Below are 24,163 nucleotides of genomic sequence, written 5' to 3' on the forward strand. Positions count from 1 at the left end.
TTAGTCGTATTGTCTGGTACAAGGGAGTCTTATTCTTATGTGTGCTGTTTCTTTTTGCGAACATGCAATTCAAAAAATAATATAAGCCTCAATTTCACCATACATCGTAAGGTTTAAATTATGATGGATTTTATAATTTTGCAGATTAGTTAAAATTACAACACTTTAATAATATTACCTCTTTATTTACATGATCTTTATATATTCTTATTTACATTATCTTTACATATTTCCATAATTCATTCATTATAGTACAGAATTCTGCAAAAAAATATGGTATATAAATACATTACCTTTATTTTTACTGTAAATACATACTTATTTTACTTCTATCACAGTTACTATTCATCGTTATGTATTTACGTATAAATTATACATATGGATATAGGCATGTTTCACGAATATCTTAAGTATCACAATATTATATAAGTATATAAAAAAAAACTTGGTCTTAACATTGGGTATCAGCAACACACTATATTAAGACCAAATATTTTTGTTACCGTTGAAAAAAATAAAACTTTGATTTTATGTATAACACTGTCATAAAATTGTCTTACTCTGTCTATAGGTATGGTAGGTACGGAACAAACTTGAAATCAACCCGGTATGTATCCTTTATTTATGGCACAGATACTTTAACCTTGGATTGAATAACAGTTTCATAAAAATGACATCGAAAAAAGTATTTATCAGCTTTATAGAATTTTCTTTCAATAAATATGTCACAAGAATGCTCATAACGCCTAAAACCCATTATGACGAATACAGAATTAATTTTATTTGTGTTTTTGTGTTATCAAGACAGGTCGAAATCTTTCATATCAAACCTTTTTTTCACTGTCTAAACAAAATTCAGAATCGGTTCGATCGCAACCAAAAAGTACAAGTACAAGTAAAAGTACAAGTTTTAAGAACAGTGTTACCAGTTGTTAAAACCAAGTCTAAATTATTATAGTTAAGTTACGAATATTAATAACAGTCAATATACGTACAAAGAGGTCTGATTAACCTAAAATAGATACATTTAATGAAAGAGAAATCACAAACACAAACGCCTGATACAACTCATATAAAAAGTAACTTTGACACAATTACGCGTGAAACACGTCTTACCCTTTGTCAACACATTGCATACAATTGTCATTTCAATATATTCATTAATTTCATACAAAAAAAGGTACTCAGGTAAATTTAAATAATTATTTTGTACAAAACCAACGTACTTAGACACCATTATGGGGATAATTATACTAATGTTAACGAAACCTCCTTTTCAAAGTGAAACCTCCTTCAAGATCCTTAGTGAAACCTCTTTCGAACCTGGGATTTGACAAGCAGTCCGCTATAAAAGACGGAGCGCTCTTAGCAACGCTCTCTCTCCTGTGTCAGCTGGCTTCGCTGGAACATCTCCGTGACCTTCGTTGTATTTATTCAGCATAGCAGCCATATTGTTATTTCGATAATTGCCATTCATACCTATTCCTTTGCAGTAATTAGAGTTTGATGTATTAACTTTAAGTTATCTTTGTAATGATTGGGTTTAATTGTTTGTGACGTAACCGTGCTTGCTTTTTAAAAACCTGTCCTCACTTCTGGTTTCTAAGATCAGAAGTGGGATAGACCACGTGCTTTGTGCTGTTTGTGCCATCTGTTTTCAGTTAAAGTAAAGGATTTGTTGAATTTCATCTAATTACTGCAAATTTTATTTTTGACTGTGCCACGAGTATCGGTGAGCTTTTTATTTTTATTCTGCTTTTCCCGAGACATGCCCGAACGTTTGAAAAAGTGTTAAAAACCAAAACGATTCGCGTCGATCGTGTCGTAATTGTTCTCGCACGTTGAGAAGTAGATCGTTTTATCATCGCATAAACACCGTGAGCGTTCTCGTGCGTTACCTCGTACCTCGATTCTAAACATCGTAATGTGTTCCGTAGTCCATGAAGTGGTCATAGACGTTGTGATAACTCATATAGCTGCCGTGATTCCACGCGTGATCGGGCCTTAGGTTGAATATTAGCTCGTTGAGGTTATGTGTAACATTTAAATAAGTTCATGACATATGCCGAAAGTCTCTTTTGCGTTTTATACCAAAAAGGTTTGTCTGACGATCTGAAAGTTGCAATAATAGTCAGAGGTATTACTGATACTCGAATAAGGACTGCTGCGACGAATCCGAAACTTAAAATAACAGACTTAGTTGAATTTTTGTTAGTACCTATGTGTCAAGAAGGACTTTATTTGTTGTCAAGTTTTGAGTACTGTCACGAATGCTGGTTTTATTTCGGTTAATTTAAAAATATTTCTTTCGTAGATACTGAAATAGATTACTTTGGACGTTTTGTTGATAATGGTCAGGAGCGGCCGAGCTCAAGAAAAATTGAGTGGCTGGTAGGCTTCTACACAAGTATCATGCTGTATAGTGTGTGACGTAATACTTGACAACCGTAAACCTAATCGAGAAGCATTTATGTCTCTCAGGAGACAGCGTGCCTCAGAATTGTTTACAGACAATCAGCGGCGTCAATACGACTTCACCAAAACCAAAACAACCACGAGAATACGCTGCTGGCGACTCTGTAGAAGGCTTCGTGGAGTGCAGCAAAGCTGGACTCTGGCATGCGGGAGCCCTGTAAGTTCCTACGTGTACAGCTACATCATCGCTGCGAGCTGGAACTGCTGGCTGGTTCGGCTGCGGCTGCCGGGCGTATGGTGCTCTGGCGCGGCGAGTTACGCTGGACGCATGCTGTGCTGTCTTCGAGAATTCAGAGCAACAGGAAGACTTCTGTTTGGCTTGGACCTCTGGTTCACAGCTTCTGTTTAGTCTGAGCCTTTGGCTTATGGCTTCTGTATGGCCTGGACCTCTGGTTCATGGCTTCTGTTTGGCCTGAGCCTCTGGTTCATGGCTTCTGTTTGGTCTGAGCCTCTGGCTTATGGCTTCTGTTTGGCCTGGACCTTATGGTTCATGGCTTCTGTTTGGTCTGAGCCTCTGGCTTATGGCTTCTGTTTGGCCTGGACCTTATGGTTCATGGCTTCTGTTTGGACGGAACCTCTGGCTTATGGCTTCTGTTTGGCCTGGACCTACAGTTCATGCCTTCTGATCTGTTTAAGTATATCAGCTTCAATACCATCTGTTTATCTTGGCTAGCATTCTACACAATGAAAGTTGGGAATTTCATTGCTTAGAATGTTACTAAGCTCCATTTACATTTTAATTTTAAGAATCAGATTTTGCTGTGCAGTATTTTTAGGTCTTAGCTTTTAAGTTTATTTACTTTTAAGAATCATTGATTTTGCTGTGCAATATTTTTAAGTCATAGCTTTTTTAGTTTACCATTTCAATAACATTCCTGAAATCTTTCTGTTCGCTTGTTGGGTACTTGATGGTGGGAGTGCACGCTCACTATCGCGTACTTTACAAAATCACTTCAAATGCTTTTTGTTTTCCAGCTTCGACACAAGTGTCGCAAGAAAACAAATGTTTAGTATGTGTTGTTGTCATTTTGCAGATGATTATTTCCAGTCTAAGAGCGACAGCAGTCTGGTGATGCTTGAGTTAGTGAAGACTCCAAGCAAGATGCGGTCGAGGACGCCTCGCTGTCAGGAACGGCCGTGTTAACGAAACCTCCTTTTCAAAGTGAAACCTCCTTCAAGATCCTTAGTGAAACCTCTTTCGAACCTGGGATTTGACAAGCAGTCCGCTATAAAAGACGGAGCGCTCTTAGCAACGCTCTCTCTCCTGTGTCAGCTGGCTTCGCTGGAACATCTCCGTGACCTTCGTTGTATTTATTCAGCATAGCAGCCATATTGTTATTTCGATAATTGCCATTCATACCTATTCCTTTGCAGTAATTAGAGTTTGATGTATTAACTTTAAGTTATCTTTGTAATGATTGGGTTTAATTGTTTGTGACGTAACCGTGCTTGCTTTTTAAAAACCTGTCCTCACTTCTGGTTTCTAAGACTAATTAATTTATCTTCTTAGATAAAGGCGTCTTCTGTAGAAAAACCGGGGTATCGCTGGTCCTGGAAAACAAAAGAAACTATTAGTGTTAACCTTTTTATATATCAATTCCACTCTAGGGAAATTAAATCTCTGTATAACCTTATTAAAATGACATTAACATCACACACAAAATTGAAAGTAATTCTATAATCAATCTATGCGTAAAGTTATGTGAAAACAAATTCTCATACAATAATTTCATTTATAAAATGGTGAACATAGGAACCATAGAAATCTAAATAATAAGTGTTATTCAGATTTCTATGATAGAAACCATAAGGCAGCTCAAATTCATACACGTAAATAGAACTTCGTCTAGTCTAGGCTAAAACATCTAGTTTTTCTTCTAGTTCGGCTGACTAGTTTCGGAACCAAAAGGAGAATCATTCAAAATGAGACCAAATAAAAAAAATCTGCAATTTCAGTACGACATGTAGGTACCTACTGTTTGTCTTAACAATTTTATTGACAAATGATTCAGTAGAAAGAAGGACAATCCAACCCAACTACTTATTTTTATAATTAATGATTTATTAAACATACAAAATTTTAATTAATAACTATTTACTTTGTAAGTATCGCAACTAAACCTTCAATAATTACGTACAGTCAAACTCGCTTCAGTAGTCACATAATTATTATTGAAAATGCTTTGTGCAAGTGTTAAGATTGAATAGGGTATTTGGCTAAATCTTATAATAAAAAAGCGTTTGGTCCGTCAAACAGATTTCCAAAAAATACTGAATACTTATTTTTCGTTTTATAACAAATCATTCAAAAGTAAAGAAGATTAAAAACACTTGAGATGATGAAACGTACTGGTAAGTGACGTCCCACGAGATTTTAAATCACTGTGTCCTCTATCTTTTTAGTTTACTAGCAAAAAAAATACGTATCCATTATTTTTTGACGGACTAAACAGATTTCTTTCGTCAAATACTCTATTTCTATTTCGATTATCATTGTTACCATGAACATGCTTCCAACTGTACGTTGCCAAATTAAACATTCGCGTATTACGACAATGTGTTTAAGTATGTAACTTTCAAATTATTGTAATGACAAAAAATACTAAGTCAAATTTGATTGGTTGCAATATTTGTTAAACGTGCAAGGTCAGTTATGAAATGCAAACCAATGTTAAATATTTACAAGTGCCGCTTAATTTTGTAGTATTATGTAAACTAATATACTTATAATAGGTAGAATTATATGTATGATAACTAATTAGATACGTTTTTTACTAATTTCTGTATATCTGACTTGTTCTAAATAATATCATAAATAAAAGCAATGTACAAAAAACAATGAATTTTTTATTTATAGCTTAGTTATATAATAAACTAGACTGTTCTTATATGAAATTCTCTTATTTATAATCATTTAACTTATCCTCACTAATTGATGACTGGCCTGTTGGTCTAGTGGTTAGTAGCCCTGACTACTAAAGCGGAGGTTGTGGGTTCGATTCTGGGACAAATGTTTGAGTGATGACCGCTATCATTTGTTGTGTCTGGGTATAGTATATCTACTTATATAATATGTATGTAGGTATTTAGAAATATTTATATAATATATAGAAATGAATAAATTATCAGTCTTCTAGTAATCATCGTTCAAGCTTTTCTTAGTTTGAGACCAGATGGCGTTGAGTGAAAGTTGTGGAATGTATTATTATGTATCATTCTGCGTTTTTTCTCCCTTTTAACTTACTGCGCCGATCAAAGAGTGTTAAGAGCGAAAATATTGAATCCTTATTTAGGATATACAGAAATTCAAATCTTTAGATAGTCAGTTGCCTTTACTTCAAATAAAGCGAAGTTTAGATTTATCTTAGAAACATTAATGGTTGTTTAACTAATATAATAAAAAGTAGCCTCTTTCTACCTAGCCTCTTTCCAAGTTACGTGAGGGTCGGCTCCCTGTCTAACCGCCACCAAGTAAAAACACCATAACTCCCAATTATTTTCCGCTTTCAAATTAAAGCTATTCAGTCTTTGTTTACCGCGCTAACAATTTAATACAAAACGTTACAAACACATTCAATATACCAAGAATAATCACTCAAGTAAAGTTATATCTATATTGAAGAACTGCACAAAGAATTTTGGAGCTTATAGCATCAAAATTAGGGTTTTAAATTGTGTGGGGGTGACTTGTGGAGGATTTCACGCTTGTCGGCTCGGAAATGCACAAAGTTTCCTTTTGTGGCGTTTCTCATAACTTGATTTGTGACGGCACAACCCTTCAGTCGGTTCCGGCGTGGCGCCGCGGCGGCGAGACGCGTCACTTCCCTCACGTGGTGCGACCCCTGTCATACGATGCAGCGGTAGTGTTTACTTGATTTCATTCATTTTCGGTCAGCGATTTTAAGTCTTGTGTTTGGTATTTGAAATTGTTGGTGTAGACTTGTGTTTTACGTTTCGATTTCAATAATTAATATTGTCTAAATCTTATATTTATTTTGATTTTTGCCGCTTGAATGCTGATAAATGATACTCTGCGGACTAGTATGATGCAGTTTTTAATATCACTAGGTAGGTAGTGATTGCCTTTTATGCTGCCTTAGGAAATACTATTAAAGTAGATGCACGAAAGGGTATCTTTACATTAAGCGAATTGAGAATATACTATAGTTCTGTAATAAAATCTAGTTCTGTCTACAAAATAACTGAGACTGAGCTGATTCATTGGACTCGGATACCGACGCTAATTTGTGCTGTGGCACAAGCAGGGACCGGCCGGATACTCATTGAAAGGGTTTTTGAAGGGGTTTTTTTAAGCGCTTCAAGAAAAAACCCTATGACATATGTTACACCTTCGAACGGATTACTAGAACCCTGTTCCGAACAGGTTACCCTTTCACTACCCTGTAACACTGTAACAGGGTAACCCACTCCAACCTAAGACAGTGTAATATGCACTCTTTATCATAGACATTAGTTTGAAAATAGTATAACCACGAACGCACGTGACATCTTACCGCCCAGCGGCGACATTGTTGCATTTACCGAGCGACTTGTAAACATGGAATAAAAATCATTGTGGATATGATCTTACAGTTTAATTTTGCTTGTCGCACATTTCAAACGTTGTGATATATATTTTTCGTGTCTATACTTGTAGACCAGGGTCGATAATTTTTAAAACCCATTAGAAAAGGAGGGGAATATTATAAATATGAAAGGAAAAATAATTTACGGGCGATCTGAGGTCGGGAAGGGGGTGGGAGTGACGTTTAAAGAGTAAAAAACGGTTTTTCTCGATTTCCGGCAAAACTAAAATTCGTATCGAAAAAAGTCAAATGGCAAAGTTGTAGGTAATAAAAAGATCTAAAACTTTTGTGTTTACATTTTTTTCACATAACCTCAAAATTTATGTGAAAAATCCAAAAAACCTTTTATTTTACCAAATTTATTTTTGTAACGAAATTTGGTGAAAACTTACTTTTTTGTGTCCCAAATACGCTGTAATTTATTTGATTAAAAATATTTATTTTTCACCTTATTTTGAATTAATATAAAAAAAACACTCTAATTTTCAATCGAAAATTCACCCGTCAAATGTTCTCAGAAAATGCAAAAAATGAAAAAAAACTTGTATTCGATTTTTTTTTTAATTATTATAAATAATTTCATCTAAAAATTTTATCTCATTTTGTGTTCAATAGACCAATAATTGAGGAAGGTTTAAGGCTATTTATATAAAATTACGCTGCAACTAATAGGAGCGAAGATTTAATGGAAAATGTGGCAAATACGGGGAAAAATATTAATCTTCGAGGGCATTCGTTCAAATATTCCTAACTTATATCTTCTAACCACGCGGACGAAGTCGCGGGCATCAGCTAGTTACCTATATGGCTGGTTTTCTTATCATGCAGACATGACGCGACGTTTCGCGCGTAGGTAGTTTGTCCGAGAGGCGCGAGTCGAGGCGCGACGCCTCGGCGATAGAAGAAAATCAGTTGTAGTCTTAGTAAAGCAATGAGGGGCCGCTAGGGTGCAAGTATGCAGCTCAAGTTTAGTGGGTAATTCAGGGTAACACGAATAAAAGCCTTTCGTAAAGGTAACCACTTCAAAGGGTTAAGTTATTGAAGGGGTTAACCCCTTCACGTGGTTACCATAATGAAGGTGTTAACCATTTCGCTGGGTTTCGAGGATGTAACTCGAACAAAAGGTAACACTGCGATATGAGTTACCCCGCGTACGGGTTACCCTGTCAAACGGCTTAACTCTAAAGTGGGGTTGTCCGGTCCCTGGGCACAAGTTGGAACCTAGCTTGATCGGCGACCTATTAAAACGCTCCCGCTAAACACATATCACCAAATCCCCACCTTTACATGGAGCAAGCGATGCACGTATTACAGCCAAGTACAAGTTTTAAGTCAGACAAGAACTCTTGTTCATTAAGAACAAACCTAGAATTTAATTCGAGTTTAAATTTATACTAAAGTGCAAGAACGGTGTATTCGTTAAGCTGTGTTAGTTTAAAGATAGTAACATACATACATATTAAAAAAAAACTTAAATAAAATCGAATGAGAACCAATATCGATTTTTATTTCCATATTTTCGTATCCCTCTTCCGTGTTTCGAAAAGCACGTTAAATTGTGGGTCCCAGCTGTTATTCATAAATCTTTGACAGTCGGTTATTCAGATCCAATCTACTTATAAATTAATACCTAGGTGCACCCGGTTAGACTGGAAGCCGACAGCTAATAAGTTGGGAAAAGGTTGGCTGATGATGATTTCATCAATCAATGTTATGATAATTCTAATTAGTGTAGTGTAAAATAAATTACAACCTATAACTCTGTTTACATGCCTCCCATTATTCCATTACGAAACACCAATACAATAGTCACACATGTCTCACAGTGCATAATAAACTGACTGACCTTTCACCCTGTAATTTGTACTGAGAATTTTCCCATGATATTCATTTACAGAACCTGAATCTCAGATACAATGCCCAAATATATTGACTGTGAATACTAAAAGGTATATTAAAATGGTTCCGTAAAGGTATTTTTGTATTTGAACTAATGAGGCATCACTAACAAATATTTCGGGATTTGAAATTGTTGAATATGGAATCTTCAAACCGCAGGAAAGAAGTATTATACACCATTGTTAAGGTATAAATAGGTTATCTTAAATATTAATATCACTTAAAGTACTCTTTAAATTTGTTTGGTAACTAAACCAGTATATTTATTTTATTTTTATTTCAAAACCATTCCATTATAACAAAGTGGAAACTCATAAAAGAAATTGTCGACCACAGAAAATCTCATAAGGCATGTCTTCAGAACAATGGCGAAGCAAAACAAACAATTCCTTCATAAAAGAAAATACATGTCTAAGATGTCACAGCAAAAAAGCTTATAAAACTGTCTCAAGTTCCCAACTCTTGGGAAACTTTTCAAGACGTATCTGTTTTTCCTCCCTTAGAACAATTGCTATCTACAAGATTCACTTAAAAACTATTTCATGATAAAATGAAACAGAAGGCAAGTTACTATAAATAAAGTGTATGTAAAATACCATAATATTTATTCACGAAAACACAAACGTAAAGGGTTCTAATGTGAATTCATTTAACAAACACGACAACACCCTATTTTTGCGAGCAAACATATAAATATGCATTAGATAAACATCATGAGAGGTCTGGCTAGAAATGGCAAGGCGGGTTGGGTCCAATTAATTTCGTAAGTCCAAACTCTTTTATTAAATCATAAAATGGGAGAGCTGACTGCCCGTTTACGGACTTGTGATATGTCAATTTCATAATTAAAATGCGTTTGACCGTGGGCTGAGGGCTCGCGAGATTAAGAGTGGTCGCAAATTGAATATTCCGCCCGGCTTGATATTCAACCCCAAATAAATGAAGTCATCGAGAAATTTCGTCAAACACAATTAAAAAGGTCGGGTATGAATAATGTTAACTCATATTGTTTTTTGTTATTAATTTGATGAAAATCCTTAATTTGGACTGTGTTTGATTACGAGAATGGTTTTGATATTTGTTCTTCGTTAAACAAAATTTAGATTTTCGCATATATGTTTGTTAACTACTAGCAGCTGACCGAGGCGACTTCGTTGACGACTAGCTAAAATAAATAGATAAATCTAGCTTATATCAATCAAAATCGGTTCAGTAGATCCTGAAATCACCCCTATTTTGTAACTCAGGGATTCCTCATGGACGCTTGCCTCTTTGGAGAGGGCGGATAATGTCAGACTCTTAGTGACCAAATCTAATCCACCGTGCTACGGCATGTCACGTCTTCATGCGTTTTGGCTATCCATGCATCTAAAGATCACAAGTCAAAAATCTAACCTTATAAGACTACAAACAATATAGGCTGTATCCACATTCTTTCTCTTGCCAACTTCCAAAACAACGTTCATAAGGTTGATTATCAACTACAAAACATTGTATTCTCGTTTGCCCAAAGCCATACATTTCAACGCCGATGACTCAGCATTTACTTTCAAAGGTAAATTGTCAGTATTTCCTATACAGATTTATTACAACAAACCCATGTTATAATTGATAGGGAAATAACTCGACGTGTCAAAATGCCCTTAAGTGATTATATTTTGTTATATTGCCGCATACCGGGCGAGTTAGTCGGCCATGATTGTACATTCACCATTTTTCCGTTGGTTCATTTTAGTCATTGGAGTTCCCGTTTTGATATTTTGTAAAGGTGATTCAGTAAAAGTTTTCGGATGTTTGTTTTTATTACGAAGTGGAGTTTGTGTGAGTATCTAAGTAATGGATATATGGAGGATATGGCTATAATTCATGATAGTTGAGTAATTAATTTAATTAGCTTTGAGAAAAGTGGCGCTCTAATTTACTGACTGAATTATTGCTTTAAATAAAAAAACCCGGTAACTTGTTGACCACACCATGTACAATAAAAATTGAGTTACAAATTAAGCTTATACGAAAATATGTATATGGATCGTACAATCATCTTTTTAGACCAGTCATTGAAATCTAGACAAATTTCTATTAAACTCTTGCACGTATTGAAATTCTTCGTTGACCTACATAAATGACTCATAAAAGCATTTAATCATAACGGGAAACAGAATTTGCTCCATATAATCTGATACTAAATCATAATTACTATTTTCGTGCGTAAGCAGCCTAAAGGGGCGTTGAGACGAAGCGAGAAATACCGTACACGTTGCAATACATTGCTCGGTTACACAGCTCTTATATCAAAAGCTATATAGCATTGCTGGCAATGAATTGGGAGTTTGACGTTTAATCTCGCCTTGTTTGAACGAGGCTCAGTAGCTGTTTAGTAGCTGTTCCGGTAAGTTTGCGTGCGTGTATATGACCTTCGAAATGCCGGATCAGACTGTAAACCACTCGTTTCCCTATAAGCTTTATTCATGATTATTTTCTTTTGTTATATCAACCACGATTTTTGATACACGACTGTCAATTAAAAAACTCCTTTCTCAATACCTACGTGACTCAATTGTTATAGTTTTATTTAAATAAATTAAACCTTTCTAACTGTGGTTGTTCTGTAATGAAATGTTAGTAGACAATAATTGAAACTTTATCTATATCAAACTGGTTTATTTGATATCGGTATTAAAAGTTCAATGTCAATTTATTTGCGGTGAGATAATAATAATTGCAATGTTCTTTGTGGCAAGAGAGAGTTGGATACGGAGTGATAAATAAAGAATTACTATTTAATTGTGTATAGGTACTATGTAATAAGTAGGTATGCGTTATGATATGCAATTCAGCAATGAAAGTCACTCTAATATATTGATGTTCAGTGTGCAACTGTGTACTTTTAAGCAATAATCCAAACTCTAACGATATGCATTTTTTTTATTTTTGTTGTTGTTTTAAGTCGTGTCAGTCTGACTGTATTTATGGATTTTTGTTGCTCCCTTATTTATGTACAATAAAAGGTAGTGTATAAAGTGCATGTATACATAGAAAATTGTCTGATTTTTAATAATCATCTTTGTGTATTAATACATTTGTAATCCATATTAAGTATGTAGTATGTTAATTGTAAGCTACATCCATTCAATTCTTCGATATACAATATTAATTATGCATGTATAAATTGCTTATATCAAATAACATATTAACCACACAATACAATCAATTATATAAACCACAAAAACTCATTATTATAATAATACACCCAACTAACAAAACCATAATAATATCTACATTTTAAGTGCAAAACATGCATATTATAGTGCATCGGAGGAAATAAATAAAACAGATACAAATTTATTCGTTTATTATAAAATATAAATAACATGGGCTTTAATCACAACTTCATTCACAATAGCACACTTAAATTATACAAAAAGAAAATATTATTTTACAGCGTGTTTCAAAAGACACCAGGCCATATTTAAAAATTACGTCAGCGAAGGAAAAAAAAGGTTATTTTACCATATTGCGACTAAATCTCTCTCTCTCTAGATTCAATAAAAAAAAAACGGCCAAATGTGTGGAATTGACATGTCGTTTCCTTAGTCACGTGACTTTGACATGTCATCTCTATACATTCGACCGTTTTGCTGTCAAGGCTAACGATTGTCTTAATTTCACTTGGCTAAGGTCTGGTCTGAATTTGTATGGTACATTAATATGGAATATTTTTATTTCTATCTTGTAGATATATGTTAAGGAGCGTTGTTTAAAATATGGCAGGTATTTAAAAACACGTTGTATAACTACAATACATGCTTAAACATTTATATATATATACTGATATCCCACTTCGCCTCAAAAGTAAGGGTAAAACCAATACAACCTTGGAACACAGTCTTGGGAACAACTCATGCAAAAACTACCCATGCATATTAATTTAACTACAGCAATATTTAACAAAGAAATAATTTACAAATCAATATGTTATTCTGCAATTTAATTGTTAGAATAACATATTAAATTACATTAATTTATTTAGAGTAACACGATGTTTTATTAAAGTAAAGAAAAAAACGTTTTTTTTTTATGTTAACTTGACCTTAAACGCCAGTCTGTAATGATAGGTATTTATAACTACTATATTACATTCACTTATTTTGATTATTTATAACTCAATCCGTATCTGTATAAAACATTATACTGGTGCATTGTTTTTTTTTACATTTTTAATGTACAACATTTAACATTACTCAGAAAACAGTTACTTACAAAAAAGATTTACAATTCCTGTTCTTTTTATTATTAAAGGCACACCGGGAAAATAAGGAAAAAATACAGACGATTTGAGTACCATCCCCCTTTTGAAGTTGATTGAACATAGTATAATGATGCAATATTTTTACGGATTTTCGTACATAAATAATCAAAATACAACCAAATAAACTACTCCAGTAATTTCTACCTCAATTACAGTCTATAAAACTACATATGTTTAACAGCCACCATTGTTAGTAGATCTTTACAATTGGTTTAAATTTTGACTAAATACAAGAAATAGGGACCTGTTTATCTATTCCTTTAGGAATTGATGAACAGGGGCTATTTCTAAATAGCTAAAGTAGTCTGTAAGAAATGTATGAGATTTCTTAGAAACATCGTGTTACTCTGTTTTTCTGAAAAAGCAAATGCAACTCAATCTTGAGACGTTCTTATGGCTATTTGTAGTTACTTAAAACGTTAATGATGTGTATTCTTTTCGCTCGTGTAGGTGTGCTACGGTAGGTGTTGCACTTCTAGACTTTCTGCTCAATATGTTGTAGTATACCTACAGGTTGCGCGTAATGTTGCGCACCAACAAACAACGTTGCAATATGGTTGCGATGTTAGTATAGAGTAACATGCTGCGTATCAAATGTGCGATATTCAAATCTCTTTTTTTTTAATTCAGTTGCATTTGTTTTTTCGGTAGTGGTACCATATTAGTGCTATCTACATGTTGACTAGAGTTCACCGTCCGTAGGGTTTACCTTGGGAGCCGGGGGGCACGAAACCGAAGCCGGACGCTCCTACCACCACGCCACTGGTCTGGGTGGGGTCCCCGCTGGGGGATGGAGGGAACAGCACTGGTCCTGGAATAGTTACATCTCTAATGTTATTGGGTAATTTAAGTTATTGTGTAAAATCTGACATTTTATAAATGGCAGGGAATTTTGAAAGTTTGCATTTGGGTAGACTCTGATAATTGAATATTTAGAAATACAAGAAAAAAAACAGAAATTCTAAAAAACAAGGGGTTTTAGTCAGCGAGTTTATCATTAAATCCTTAGTTTATTTTAGTAATTTTAAAAACGACGGATTTTACGAATACCTAAATTAAATGACACACAATTTAGATACTTTAAAAATAAATCCTTTGAATAGCAAATATATCCCATAAGTAACAGAAAACAAAAGAACAAAGGCACGAAACCTTTAATTGATACCAAGCAAACCGATTACAATCAATATGTCAGTCTACAAGACAACTAGCCAACGAAAATAATAAAATTTGTCAGCGACCCGACAAAAGTGAATGCGTAAATCGTTAATCAATTGTCAAGATTTTATCAATTAGGTAAACGTATATTTGACAATGAAAAAAAGAACATTGACACTGCTGTGTTACTTGGTTATGAAATGACGAAATAGAAGGGTCAAAGCATGCACGAATATAATGTTATCTATGCTGATATTGTGCGTTGTAAAACTGTTTGTTTGTAACGAGTTATCTTTGAAACAGCTGACACGATTCTGAGAAAACTTTCACTGAGGGATTTTTAGTTAATAATGTAATGTTTTTGGAATTTAATTTCCATCTAATCTATATTTAGAATGCTTCACTGAACACAATTATTGGTGTGATTACAATAAAAACCAGAAATGCAATTGGTCGAATAATAACCAATGAAATTGGAATTAAAATTGATCATAAATCTCGCTTAAGCCGTTTTCTAACATTAATACTAAAATATTAAAGTTTAACGTGTTACTATAAATTTTCGTACTTATTACTGTAATTGTCTTGCAAATTTCGAAAACGATAATAAATTATATCCCTACACGTTGGTACTTCCATATTCGTAGGCTTCTGATGCCCCTATTTTGCTCGATATCACACTATTATGATTTTTTACTTGTTAATGTCATCATCTTCTCTTTTTTGCCTACCACACCATTTTTTTTCAATTGTCACATTCCTTAATAATAAGTTATCCTGATCTTGATAATAAGTTATGTTTTATGTGTATATGAGTGGTGTAATTGGTTTTTACCGTTCTATTCTATTCAATAAATAAATAATTAAATAAATTAAGGCTTAAGCTCTTAAAGTAACATTTTACAATTGTAAAAGAGAGACACCGCACTACGCCTTGGAGTTTGCTGTCACGCTTTCACACCAGTAATATAAAACTTCAAGATATCACGATAATTGAACTAGACTACAGTTTACTCTACTTAGAAAACAAACCGATATTTCAATAGCTTCTCTTTCCTTTCTTAAAAATATCAACTCCCGTACTAAGGAATTTCATTATGTTGCGGGGATTTAAGTCACATACACAGAGACACCCAGACTCAGGACGAGCATTTACGGATCACACACATGTTTGTCCTACACGGGGATCGAACCCGTGACACGCCGCGCACAGTGAGTTTAGAGTGGTGACCTCAACCACTATCCGCGCAGTCAGCTGATTCATATTTCCATTCCATACCCCGTGAACCCGGATTTACCGAACCAAACATAAAATACCAGTAGTAACATTAAAAGTTCACACAAAATAATCATCTTAGACAACTTGACATTTCTTAACAATATAGATGTAACCGATAAACAAAGATTATCTAGTAATTGGCAGGTTCAGATACAGTTTCTGTAAAGGCTAGATCGTCAGATAAACACCCTTTCCCTCTTTATAAAGACAAATGCGCTTTAACTCATTTCAAAGGCAATTTTGAGACAGCTTGGAATTTAAGTTAGCCAAGTTGGGATAAGTGCTTGGTGTGATAATGGCTATCTGTGAGGTTAACTCGGTCGGTAGTGGAAAAACAACTTTAGGGGGGCTATCTTTCTAATAACAAGAGATAAAATGAAAAAGCTACTTTAAAACATTGGATTTTATTTTGAAGATACAAAATTTTATTTTAGTTATATATTTCATGCAGTTGAAATGTATAGAAACCTAACCGGTCAAAGATGATAATTGTTTCGTTGGAAATCAAACCGATTTTTTCTAAGGATTGCGTAATAATAGCGTATGTATTTTTTATTTATTGTATGTGTTACTTTCGTCGCTATTGTTTTGTCTTTACTTCCTGTTCACTTGCTAAGGTACATATAATACATTATTTCCTACGAAGAAGACTCTAGCGTATATTTTACATTTTTATTTTACATTGTTTTAAAAAAAACTATTTGCTCATTACAGTAGATAATAAGATGTATGAATGAATTAAAAAAGAATAGCGTAAAAAAAGAAAGGTCGGTACAAAAGATAAACTATGAAGAAGTCATTGGCCGTTACAGTCTTAAAAAAAACTTTAATAAATCTACGCAGAAACCGGAGTATAAACTAATGCAAATTTCTGATAGTATTTTAATAAACACAATAATTTAACCTTACACCTAAAGCCTGGCTTTAGCGATTGCAATCTCAAGATATAAGACTTTGATATGTTTAATATCTCATCAATCTAAATGATTCTGAATAATCTTGATTTATGATTGATTTTGTGGTTACCAATGATGAAATACATTTGATCCTGGCTCGGGACTAATAAAGTTTATTTTGAAACCGCATTGAACGTAGAAAAAGAAACGTTCCTTCTATGTTTGTTTTTCTTAAATTATTTAACAAGCAATAACAAAAGTTTCTAAATATCCTACTCCTAGACAAAAGCTTTCTATACTAGGGGAAAATATTACATTTAAGGTGATATAAATAAGTGAAGTCCACAAATATCAGAGTAAAAGAAACACGGAAGAAATAATTAAGAATATGTCGTAATAAAATTAAAAGATAACGACTATTTGTCTTTGGGCACACAGGCGCCTACGCAAAAAGGCCGCTGGCAGAATATAGTTACAAAATTTAAATATCGATCGAGAAACAAATAAGAAAGCTTAATGACGTCATATCCGTATACATACAATTATACACCATCGATTAACGTCTTGTTTTTTTTTATTTCCTCATACGAACAAACGAATACGTAATATTATTATGCCTCAATAACATATTATTATAATTAATGATATGTAAACTACTTACATTCATTAAGTAGGCAAGATTAATGATGTACCAGATATGTCTGTTGCTCCGCTAATTTGATTTAATTTTGAATGTTGTATTTATGTTGTATTGTATAGCTATATCGTTTCATAAGGCAATATTTCAGAGCTTTTATTAAAACACATTTTGAAAAAGCAAGTTTTAACTATGGAGATGATTTATTTTTTATTAATTTCGTCCCGGATTATAAGATCCCTGGGACACCGTGGTATTCATTTATTTCATTGTACATCCTGGCTTCAGGCAGTTGCTATGACAGACGTATTTGGCGAACTAGTCCCATAAAAGTCTATACCGTAAAAAGAGGATAGATCTAAAAGTTTCGATAAGCATGTCAAATTAGTAAGTATTCGCAATATGCAACAAAGACGCATACAGAAGTCACAAAAGAAACTCTTAATAAATTGCTTAAAACAATAATTGCGCGTACAATTCTCAATGAACTCGACCCTTGACAGTTAACTATATATTTAAAAATGCTGTAACATAACAATTATGAAGCAGTGACGGCAACCCTTGCAAAATGCAAAGTTAATGACAGCTTAGTTCAACAGCACTATTGACTCATTGTCATCCAATTACTCATATTAAAAACATACGTCATAACTCATAAAAAGCTGAACAATTACAAAGCAACATACCTTTCGATATTCTCAAGTCCTTGATAAACCAATAATTAATTAACTAACCAAATAAAGCAGACCGTTCAATTTAAGTATGTCGAATGTTAATTTGGGTGCCTAACAACAGCTTAAGTTGTAAGAGTGAGATGGCGTGCTACATGGCGTTATAACTCTCTCGCTTGCTCCAAAAATCTTAAATTAAGAGGCGGTGGTACTACAGTAGAACAATGAGCTTTCGCTAACTACAACTACTAATTATTTGTGGACTAAATTACAAGTATGGTATGTAGGTCTATGACAAATAAAATGTTTTGACCTAATACAAATGTAAATGGAAGACAATTATGCCATTACCCAAGAATAATTCGATTTGCTAAACAAAGTTGGGTTACATATTTTATCGATATTAGGACACGAATTGAATCGATAAAAGTAGACTGTAATCGATTGTTTGCGAAATTGAAATTACCTTAGTTTTATGAATTATGTGTGCTTTCGTTTGCCTATTTTATTACTGTTGCTACATCTGGATTTGTGCAAGGAATAATGCCGGTCGTGATTTTAACTTAATCGAGAGATTTATGAATAAAATACAATCTAATTAATAATAAATAAATATTAGTAGGACCTAGAATTGAACATCTAGCACTAAATATAAAAAATGAAAAAAATTGGCGTGTCTGTGATGGGTACTTTTAGGACAATAAATTTCCAGATGATATTTCCCTTAAATATTCATCGTTCATGTCGCTTTGCATACGTATAAAATAAATATGACTGAAATAATCCAACCAGTTAATTTGATGCTTTCTATAAATTGTTGATCACATTTCACAAAACCAATTATTACTGTAATCTCCATTACACTATTTACGACTCAATAAATATATAATCTGACTACTCTACTCTAACTCTAATTGCAAGCAAATCATTACTGACATCGATATACTGAAAATATTACCAAAAGCAGCGTCTATTATAAACCAACGTGATACAAAACAGTAAAAAATAATTACAATCAATTAGTTTCACTCAGACGAGAATATCATTCAAAAGAAGGATTAAAATGGAACCTTGATTGTTGCGAAGCGCCTCGCACTTGAACATTTCTTTCAAAAGCCACATTAATTATTTAATGTCAATAACTACTTCGAGTTCTATTGATTATTCCGTCTTTCTAAAACACAAACACCCTAAAAATCATTGGCCAACCATCTAAGAGGGCTTCTACATCTCTCAAATTACGACTTGCAATTGAAGCGAGATGGCATACTACATATCTATAGCGTTGTCTCACTTCTACAGTCCTACATTAAGAGACGATGGTAGGCCGCCAGCACGGCGGTTTAGGTTTAGTCAGTAAAAGTCTGACACTACCCATTTCCTCCTCCGAGGGAGTGGGTGTCCATGAGGATTCCTCCGCCTTACCAAAAAAAAAAAGGCCCCCAGGCGATTTAATTTACACAACATGAACTTCACATTATTTAAATAATTACCAGCACGTAATTAATCAAGTTACACCGAGACAATTGTAACGCAATAATCTCTTGTGTGGAGGCCGTTGGATGTATCCGCTTGAACCCCCTCACATCCTGTGGTGTCGAAAATATAATGAGATAATTGCTGGTACAGTTATTTTTTTATAATTTTGCGTGGTTATCTGATAAGTAAGTTGTAAGGAGGTTATAAAACAATGATGGGTTTATTCTGAGGTGTCAGTGCCAATGTATTTTACAAGTTATGTGAAAACACAGGTATGACTAACTCTTAAAAAAGAAAACATAGTCTGTGCAATTATAACGTTTTTCGAAAATGGCTAAAATAATTTTACCAAATAATATGTCTAAGATAACTTCGTTAAACTAATGATCTTAACCGGCTTTCTTTTTAAAAGAAGATGGAAGTCTATGAAAGCAAATCGGATTAAGATTTACTCAAAGGAATTAGATGCCGGAAGATCTTAAAATCTATTTCAAGATTGCAAAGAAGCGGAATTAAGAAAATACTCAATTTAATGATTCAACTGTTTGATACGGTCAGGCAGCTAATTCTGCTTTCAGAATGAGAGCACAAGTCTATTAAAAAAGGGTAAAAAAATACCATACCGGTCTATTTACTTAGTACCTAGGTATTCGACACGTCAACAAATCTTTCAAAACTATCTTACAACACGATACACTGCCACAGGTTCCTTCATTACATTGCCTCACCATTGTTAAGTATAAAAATGATTAAAATTTAATTAAGCTAAGCTAACGACACAAAAGTCTAAAGAATACTTAATAAGTTACATTCAAAATAAATTCGCGACCTCTTTTTCAATCTGATACAGCTTATTAAAACCTTTTGAATTTCATATCGTATCCTGTTGCCCAAAATATCGTTTTCTGATATCGTATTTATAACATGGTATCTATATCGTAATGTGGTAATTCAAACTTTTATGAAGAGTTCAATATAGTAACGTACTTTTCTAAGTCATTTTAAATCATCCTCTATGGCTACAGAATCACAATGTACAAGTAGCAAATTGTTCTAGTGAGCACTGGATTTTTTGGGGAGTATCTTGCTCTTAGATTTTTTTGACGTTCCTATCTTCTACATCCATGGAAAATTTATATCATTGAGAAAACGAATATATTATACATCAAACGGAGATAAACTTAGTACATCTGAATAATTGAATTACAGGTCTATTTATCAATGAATGAATCATCAATTGGATTGACAATACATAGAAGAGCATTGTCTAACATCAATTACTTCAACGTTATACTTATTATCATAAATGTAATTGTCTTTTGTCACAACAAAATATTGCAAAATATGTCCTTAGGAATGTACCTACCATTGTACTAAGAACTTACCACCACTCTTCAACTAATTTTACACTAGTGTGGAAAAGAGATGCCGCTATACCCGTGTAGAGCGCTGTCCCGCTCACACGCGAGCAACAGTTTTCTATTACATGTAGTGGTAGATATACAAGTCACGTTAAGTAGGATGTCAAATGATAATAACTTGATATTACTTAAGCTGTGGGAACATATTCTACGTCATAATGTCGTGTTTGTCCGTTTATGTGTAGTTTAGTGTAAACTCTTTCACAATTATAGTAGTAGTTGTTAAATGTCTTAATCGTGTTTGTTTGTAGTGTGTAACTAATTACTACGAAGTTTTATTTTTGTTTCAAAACAAACTAATAATGGTAGCTATATGTTACGCTGGCTAAATGTAAACATTAATGTTGATGATGTTTTCAAAGTTTTTTTGTTCGGATAATATACTTAAATATATTATTATCAAGAGTATCAAAACACGGATACCCGCTAACACTTCCTCTACAATCGTATAATTAAAACAAGACCAATTAAATATATTACAAAGTTACTAAACAAAATCTGAAAACTCACTGAGAAGTCTCTTGTATCAAAGTGAATTTTCTACAATCTTTAACGTCAATAAATAACACTCAAATGTATGGAAACAACATTTTGACAAGTCACGTGACTTTGACCTGTCATCTTCATACACTCAAACGTTTTTGGCTAACCTTAGCAATTGTCGAAATTTCACTTAGGTAAAAAAAAAGTAGCCCAGTATCGAAAAGGATTTACGATGTATCGCAATTCGGACGATAATTCCACGCCACGACAAAATAAACCTTAAAATAAAGACACTTGTATCTAAATTCAAAAGCTCTAGAACAAAGCTAATTTTTTAACAGCATACCAGCCTCAAAGATTATGACAAATAATTACAAAACCTTATCACATCTAACCACGCATAAATTCTTAAAAAATAAATTAACGCGAATTTACGCGATATGCTCTAATTGCAGTTTAAAGTATTGCCCTGACATTGAAAATACTAAACAGAGCGGTTAACATTGGCAAACTGAAACGTGACTACAATTAACCACTCCTATGATTATATCAAATACATAGCAAGTAATTAAAATTCTAGACACGTTTTTTACTATTTAATTTGTATGTATTATAGTCGTGTGTGGTAATTTCAAATAGAGAATTTTCGGATATTTTTATAGGAAGTTGGGTAAAGATATGCAATTTTTAATTGATGAAACAAGCGACGGGTGTTCAATATACAAAGTCACCTAGACGAGCATTCGTGAATCATACAAATACCTATTCAGTATTCAGCAGGGTTGAATCCAGGACAATAATGGCGTGCTGACCTATAAACATGTATGTAATGATTGAAGTTTGAAATAGTCTGGGAACTATAACAGCGTCTTATTTTTTAAAAGAATAATAGGTAGTTTTATGAATAATTTTGGATACGTATTTTTTCTTTAAAGTTAATCAAATTACAGTAAATATAACTTACGCGTGACGTCACTTCTGTGCATTAATTTTGCAGTCTTTACGTAAACTTTTAAGGAGTATCTTTGTCATTTTTATCATTCAAATAAAGGCAAATTGCACGTTTATATTTTAACTACCTTATATTCTACCTGTCGAAGTAAAAAGATTTGTTCTTTTTACTCCTCAGTCGGCATCCCAATTATGGACACAATCGTCCCCATTGCCAAAAATTTGCACATAATATGTTTTTAATTCATGATATATGTCCTTAATAACTTTTGATTGATTGATATGACACGGCATAATAGAGAAAATGAAGAAAATTATCACATCACATCCAAGATAATATTAAATTTAGATCGAGGGATGCATTTTAAACCTCATCACGATCATACTAACCTCGGTTTTTGTTCACCGAAGCATGACTCTATCATTAACTTGGACCCTTCTAGGAGCGTGACACACTGTGGTTACGCACATTAAAATTGAACGTAAAATATGCCATGGCTAGATGACCAACGAGCTGTATGGCTTAATCTGTTTAATGATTATGGACGTGCGGTGTTATGTTGCACTGTGGTCCGTTTGCATCTAGGTTTATGTTGACCGTTAATAATGAAACGGTTTGAGTCGTCTTTTGGTTTGAACGGGTTGCATTATTAATCTGTTCGGAATGACTGGATTCTGTAAAGTGGCGATTTTTATTTTAGTTTTCTAAATCATGATTATTATTTTTGTAACGTTATAGGTAGTCTCCGTGTCACGTCGCCGCATACAAAAGTCTTAAAATAAGTACCTACTATATATGTAACAAAAACATATTTAATATATATTAAAATTCATTAAAGTAGGTGGTACTTAATTCTATTGGCCTGTCAAGGACCATGTATTGTTTTATGGTAAACCATTTAGCACCACTTCTTACTGACACTGTTCTAACAAAGTTAAACAGCGAAGAATGTCGAAACGATTGCATACAACCATGTAAACATGAACTAGTCAAAACATGTATACGCATTTCGTATCAAGGCCCAAGTTTGCTCTACATTGCGTCATTTGCATAAGAAAGAACTTACATGTTTCGCCAAAAAACGTCAATGGACTTCGTAACTAGTGGAAAACAAATATCGTCGCGAAAACCATAAAAAATCTAATGCCAGTGTAAAAATAACGTTACTATGTTAAAAGGTTGAATGTTAGGTTGATGTTAGAGTAAGAAAAAATAAATACATAAAAAGATCACTTTGTCGGTCGTTAAACTCATTGTTAATGATAACAAATTGTTTTCATCGTTATACTAACATCACAGCCGATGAAAATAGCAATAAGATTGAGCTTTTTTGTAAAAAAAACGCTCGTTTTAAAAAGTGTCAAAATATCATCTGTAGAAAGAAAAAAGTCTCGATGGACCGATGATCTAAAAATGGTGGCTAGCTCGGACTGGATGCAGAAGGCTGAAGACTGGGTGTGGTGGCGCAACTTGAAAGAGGGTTTAGTCCAACAATACCTCTTCCACCGTCTATCAGTACCTCGCGAAATAACACTTATCAATTAGCCCATTGCGAACAAGGCTCTATCTTCAAGGTAGATTCCTTAACATCAAATAAAATTCAATTCGCTTACCTAACAATATGCAAATAGGTTACACTGCGGTTTGTCCGACCGTAGGAAAGAACAGAGCTGGTTAATTATGTTTAATTTCCATACAACAAGACTTGCATCAGTACGGTCAACAACGACCACAAGAATAAAGTTCTAACCAAGGGACTTTACGAGAATCGTCAGGTGTAGCAAAGAAATAATTATTTAAAAGCAAATAAATAATAAAACCAGTAGTAAAACAGTGGCAATCTAAGTCACGTGACTAATGCATAAGAGTCTTTCTACTGGAGTAGACGATTGTAGAGTTGAGAGTTGTCTTGAGAGCT

The 24,163-nt window shown here is 33.7% G+C and overlaps 1 protein-coding gene across 1 annotated transcript in view; it reads right to left on the bottom strand.

Moving 5' to 3' along the window:
- Positions 1–3,903: 3,903 nt before the first annotated feature.
- The window catches only part of LOC113497337, a 48,866-nt gene continuing 28,606 nt past the window's right edge, over positions 3,904–24,163 (bottom strand). The window contains exons 5-6 of the mRNA XM_026876858.1: positions 13,979–14,080; positions 3,904–4,026 (exon numbers count right to left, since the gene is read on the bottom strand). Of these exons, the coding sequence (XP_026732659.1) occupies positions 3,974–4,026; positions 13,979–14,080 (155 nt within the window). The 3' untranslated portion in view covers positions 3,904–3,973. The remainder of the gene's footprint in view (positions 4,027–13,978; positions 14,081–24,163) is intronic.

This window comes from Trichoplusia ni, chromosome 9, assembly GCF_003590095.1.
Source record: "Trichoplusia ni isolate ovarian cell line Hi5 chromosome 9, tn1, whole genome shotgun sequence".
NCBI lineage: Eukaryota > Metazoa > Arthropoda > Insecta > Lepidoptera > Noctuidae > Trichoplusia > Trichoplusia ni.